Below are 6000 nucleotides of genomic sequence, written 5' to 3'. Positions count from 1 at the left end.
TATTAAGGATGTAAAGAACATTCAGGTTTATACATTATAACTTTTAGAACCAAACCACCGTGAAATTTATCAGATGGCAAACGTCAAATTCAGAGAGAAAATTTTATTATAATTTACATTTGTGCAAAAACACAATAATTAGCGTTGATGTACTGGATAAGAGCAATGGACTATAACAGATTTAGAAAAGAAAGACTGTCTTATTACATTATGTAGATGTAAAAATATACCCCTGATATCTCTATACTTTGCATCAAAGAAGCCTGAAGGTCTTGATCAATAGTTTTTTTTATTCTTTGGCTTCATTCATATTCATGTTCTACCTCTACATGAAAATCACATGATACTAATATTTGCTGACAAACTGAGGAAAGTGGGTGAAGTACACTGTGCTGACTCAGCAGAACGCTGACTTCCACACCCATGATCCCGACACTGGAGACGTGCGCTATTCAAAACAACAGCATGTGAAACTGAACTGAATTTCCTTCAATATTGTACCTTTAGACACATATTACATAGATTATTATAGTCAGATTTTAAGATTTTTGTTATTTCTAACCAACATCCTGGTTCATCCCTTCAGATTAAGAGTCTTTACAGTTTCATAGAAGCCAAAGTCCAAAGAAAAACATTGAAAGACCTTCAGAAAAGTCTGGAGAAATATTGCTCAAGACCTATATTTAGACACGTCCTGGAAATGCTTCGTAGTATTTTCAGGAAGCTCATGTTACTCACAAAAACCTGCTGACAAACGGTTATTAAGCAAGTATTTATCATAATGTTTACTCATCTGTTAACACTTCATTGTCACCCATTTTGTTCTTAGTTTGCAGATTTTACTGCTGGATTTGATAGATTTGGATCAGATGGTTTTAATTTTTATTAGCTTTTTAAAGTTTGATTGTAGAACCTTTAGTTTTGAACATTTACACCTTCTGATTCTGGTTAAGTTTAAGTCGTCATCTGATCTGAGTTCTTATAAAGCACATAATGAGTTGAGGTGGTAAAAAATGCTTCCGCTAATCTCACCAAAGCTCTTTGATTTTAATTATTCTCAGTCCATTCATGAGGGAGGTTGCTGCTATTTTTTATGTCTGAAAGATCAAAGCAAAAAACAAAAAACAAAATAAAATAGGGTGATGATAAAACATGGCTGTTGATTAAATTATTACGGTGCTATGGCGTTAGAGACAATTGGAATTCAAAATCTACTTTTGATTTTGGATTTAACCCAATTTTATAAAAAATATAAGATGTTTATGCATGAGGGATTGTTGCTTTGACAACCTTTGTGCATTTACAACAACAATTAAGGTAATTTGAAACCTATGTGAACTTTAATATTCTAGTTTGGTAAACCTATTAATTAAATAACAAAGAGCATAATCCACGGCGTCAGGGTGCAGTTTACATTCTAGTTTCGGTCAATGCTTACGTAAACATACATCAGTTTCTATAGCTCTTCAGTTATTTGTCACACTAGACATACTGACGGTTTATGAAATACTGGATCATAATGGTTACTAATCATCAACAGTACTGCTCTGAGCAGCACCAATATTTAAAACTAGTGACTACTCTGTCTGGAGCGAAGATCTACGAAAATGATTAACAAATGGCCAGATTGTAAACACACGCCTACTCTTTTTTTTATTTTTTTTATTTGCCATGTCCTCCAACTCAAAGGTTGAAAATACCTCCTTTGTTGTGCTTTGAATGAAATCAATGCATTCTGGGTTTTTACGTTCACACTGCAGCCTTAAGTGACCCAGTTCCGATTTTTTTTTTATCAAATAGTAATTACATTATTTTATATTTTGCCGTGGTCGTTCACGCTTCCAAATATATGCGACGTGTACGTCTCAGTGTGAACTGCTAACGACCTGAAAGTGACCCGCATGCGCAGTAGAGGGCGCAATAACGTCACACATAGATTACAGCATGGATGCTAACGGTGCAGCATAGTTTACGATGTTAAAGTTGCTATCCGACCAGAGCCAGCATATTAACAACTTAATCCTCATTACCGTCAGCCATGGTTGTTGTTTTTTCTTCCTCCTTGCGCGTATCAGGACGCACAATAGTGACGTTTGTCGAGTATCAATGACGTTCAGATTCAGGTCACTTTTAAAAAGATCGGTGGCCTGGGTCGCATTAGAAAAATCCGACTTGTGTTGTTCAGAGTGTCATGAAAAGATCAGATGCAGGTATTGTGTCACTTCAGGCTGCAGTGTGAACACAGCCTATTACACGCTAAAACTTTTCCCCTAATTCCATGTTCTACATTTGTGGGTTTACGCAGCAAAGCTCAGTATGACGGTTCAATCAGAGGCAGTATGACGACCTCCCTCAATTAAACACAAAGTTTGTCATCAATGGATCCAATCTGAAACCAGCGGCAATCCACTGGTTTGCCTGCTGTATCTGCTCTCCAAGGAAGTGAAGTCTATCCTAAAAGAAGTTGATGCTCGCCCCAACAGAGCCAGGTTTTTGGACTCTACATCCAAAATTTGGGAGAGGAAACAGCCGGCATTTAAAACTTGAACCCCATGGAGCACTTGAGGTTATTCAGTGAAGTAAAATGGGAGGCAGATCTTTTAGTTATCAGTCTCCTGTTTAGCCTTTATATCTACTTAAAAGTAGACAGATTGTTTGCTTAAAGGCTTAATTTTCCAGGATTAAAACATTCCTTTTTGATAAAGCTTATATTTAGAGCGACTTAGGTTTCCCCGATCTATCTCTCTAACTATGCTACTAAAGGTTTAGGCTGCTGGAAGACATACAGTAATGACCATATTTCATCATTCTAGCTGCTACATTCTCCTACTACTCTCCAATTTTACATTATTTGCTGTTAATTCAGCTTTTAGCTTCATGTTTTCTCTCAGCTTTTCACTTTTCATAGACGCTACACCTGGTCTGGCGCTCAATTTGGCTGAGATAATGCTGCCAAAACCTAAAACATTGTCTACAGATGATAAACCTGCCTGTTTAACTCTGTCTCCGAGTGAGCTTTTGCTTTCAAATTAAATAAAATCGACTTGTTTCTCTCCGAGATGAAGCCACTAAAAAGCTACTACTTCCTTTAACTTTTTTCTGATGTAGAAAGTACTCCTTGATCAGTGCTTGTCTCTTTGTGCGTATGCTATGTATTTTCAAACAAGCCAGTCAGTCGTGGCTGTTAAAGGGGAGTTTTTTCTCTCTACTGTCGCCACATGCATGCTCAGCATAAGAGATTGCGACACAATGTGAATGACTGTTGCTACATGTTGGTCTAAAAGGAGAAAATGCTGCAAGTCAGTGACTCAATATATTCAACTTGGTTTCCTTAGACAGAAACTTTTAAAACGAATAATGAACTGAACTGTGACTTTCTGCTACATGCTGTAAATAAACTCAACTGAATTGGGTTTGACTTGGGTTCATGCCCAAAACAAATCCTTGTTGAAGAACAGGAAGGCATCTCACTGCAGTGTAAGAATAAATTATTAATTTGGCATGTTTCTTGGTTTTCCCAAACGTCAATAACCATATCTAATAAATAGGATTGGCATTGTGAGGGAGGATATGGCGAGTTTTCAGGGGCCTTCTTACTCAACTCCGCTGCTCAATCCACAAATTAATTTTTCTAGCAAACATGGCACCATAAGAGAAATAAACAGACTTTTAAACAGCATAATCAACCTGTTTGTTCTAATCTGTGAATGTAAAAACATGTACAAGTTTTATGTAAACAAACAACATACCTCAGGTCACATAAAGAAGTAGACAGAAGCACTGAGATCATGAGACTTTTTACATAAGGCATCACAGGGGCACTGAGTGCAGTTTTGAGTTTTTTTTTATGATTTCTGCTTGTTTTTATTAATTACATATAAACCTCAGTCAAAAAACTATAACTTAAAAAACAAAAATGACTTTAGACAATTCATCAATGTACAACAGCTACATCAGGTCTGTTGAGGTGCATTATTCCCGCCTACAGAAGCAGATCTGATCTACAGAATAACGTTGGCTACACCTTTAGAAGAGCTCCAACCAACGGTGGTGCAAACAGAGGAGGCCTCCACGGCTCCTTCACACGTTGGTGATTTCGACGCTCTTGAAGGTGTGCATGGGGCTTCCTTTGGCGCGGGGAACGGCGTGAACTCTGGCCTCTCTGGGCAGAGAGCCACAGTTCCCATGGAAACCCAGGCCACGCTCCACAGAGTGGCTTTCTGCGCGTAGCCTCAGCGGACTCTGAAAAGAAGGCACAAGAAATTAAACTGCTTATTTGTTTGTTTTCCTACGGACTCAAGGCAGTCCCTCCCCAACCTGTTGCTGGAGACTGCTAGTCAGCTGTCTGAAAAAAAGACTTCTCTCCAAAAGAGAGAAAATTTTAAAATATTTTCAGTTAAGGATTTTGTCTTCTCTGTTTTAGATGAAAGCAGTTACAAGATGTTGTCCATTTATGTTTTAAATTTGTGTTTGAATACTGTGGTAGTAGTACTGAAAGCTATACTTACCAAGTATTTTAGTCTAGTTTCTACAGTAAATAATATTAGTCCAGTTTAAAAGACAAAACTAACAAGTAACTTTTACTATTATAGTTTCATTATGAATAAGTCTGCTGCCTTCATGGACCTTCACCACCATTTCACCAAATCATTGCACCTCTGGGGACATTTTGTTCTACTTTGCAGAAGCTCACCCGAACAACAGCGTGGTCATCAGCCTTGGGTTGGAAAGGTTTGTATCAGAGCAAAAATTATATAAAATGCAGCTGAACGGTAAAAATGATTAATTATCTGAAGTATCTGATAATAACTCAATCCTTCTGGTGACAGACTTGGTATTTCAAGCTTAAAGTTTTGTAGTTTGGCGAGTTGAAAAGCTTCTTGTATTAATTTCAATTGGTTTGTGTCTGAAAAGGTCTTTGCATGTTTTTTTTGTTTTTTTACTTGATACAAAAAGGAAAAAAAAAATATTTATATTAAATGTGGAAACTAGAAATAACTTACAGAGTGAAGTGGGTGCATTTCCAACTCAACGCAGTATTTTCATGAACTCACAATGACCTTCCAAAATGATGTTCATGTCTGTTTCTCATTTATTCTTCAGTTTAATTATTCTAAAAGGTTCGTGGATGAAAAGCACTAACTGTGCAGGTTAAATGTTCCCGTAGAACAGCGAGGTATTTCCAGATTATCTTCTCTCTGCTGAAACAAAGAAACTTACTCCAATCTCAAAGCCTTTGTGGGTTTTGAGATAATCTCCTAAAATTAAATGGTTGAGGTGTTTAATTTGTCATTGTACTCTTGTTAGCAATGTTTGTGCTTTAACAAGCACAAAGGAACCAGTGACTTCAGCTTTGGACTTCAGACCGGCGGGCCAGTCGTTCACTGATAGGTGAGAAATGACAAGGTACCTTTCCTAATCTCCTGATGGAGGACCTTTCATCAGCAAAGCGGTTAACAGCCACAGGTGAAGAAGAGCTGATAACCTCAGAGCCCTGCTCTGTGTTACTGTAGACAGAGAGGAAAGAGATTCAGAGATTAACAACACAGAAGAATTTATGGGACATTCCAGACTAGCAGCAATGTTAATAAATCATTTATTTACTGCACAGTGCTGAAGGGATGAACACCACCAGCAGGGGGCAGAGTGTTTATGCTACCTGAGCGGAGCAGAGAGTGACTTCATTTCTTCATACAGGTGTCTGTGCAGCATGTGTTTGTTGCTGGGGATTCCCAGAGCGTTGGCCAAGGCCTCTGTGTCGAAGGACTGGTCCAGAGCCATTACTGCACCGTGAATGCCTTTTCCCTGAAGGTTTTCTGCAAACTCCTACAGAGAAAGATGAGGAAGAAATGAGTCACATAAAAGTGTCTGAGATGCTAACAAGCACAACACAGTGATGTCACTGCGACCATACCAGGAAAAGAAAGCTTCAAATACAGTATTTATTTATTGTGGGAGATGAAAAGTTTAACATTTACACTTTAGATATAGATTGATGAA

The 6000-nt window shown here is 37.9% G+C and overlaps 1 protein-coding gene across 4 annotated transcripts in view; it reads right to left on the bottom strand.

Annotated features, from left to right (window-relative positions):
• Positions 1–297: 297 nt before the first annotated feature.
• kaznb (kazrin, periplakin interacting protein b) overlaps positions 298–6000 on the bottom strand; it is a 165425-nt gene continuing 159722 nt past the window's right edge. For all 4 annotated transcript variants that reach the window (XM_016670711.1, XM_016670709.1, XM_016670714.1 and 1 more), the window contains 3 exons: positions 5660–5826; positions 5411–5507; positions 298–4242 (listed from right to left, as the gene is read on the bottom strand). In XM_016670711.1, coding sequence (XP_016526197.1) covers positions 4081–4242; positions 5411–5507; positions 5660–5826 — 426 coding nt within the window. In that variant the 3' untranslated portion in view covers positions 298–4080. The remainder of the gene's footprint in view (positions 4243–5410; positions 5508–5659; positions 5827–6000) is intronic.

This window comes from Poecilia formosa, unplaced genomic scaffold (assembly GCF_000485575.1).
Source record: "Poecilia formosa unplaced genomic scaffold, Poecilia_formosa-5.1.2 Scaffold2, whole genome shotgun sequence".
Lineage (NCBI taxonomy): Eukaryota > Metazoa > Chordata > Actinopteri > Cyprinodontiformes > Poeciliidae > Poecilia > Poecilia formosa.
Note: the sequence above shows the minus strand (reverse complement) of the source record. Positions and strands in the feature narration are given on the sequence as shown.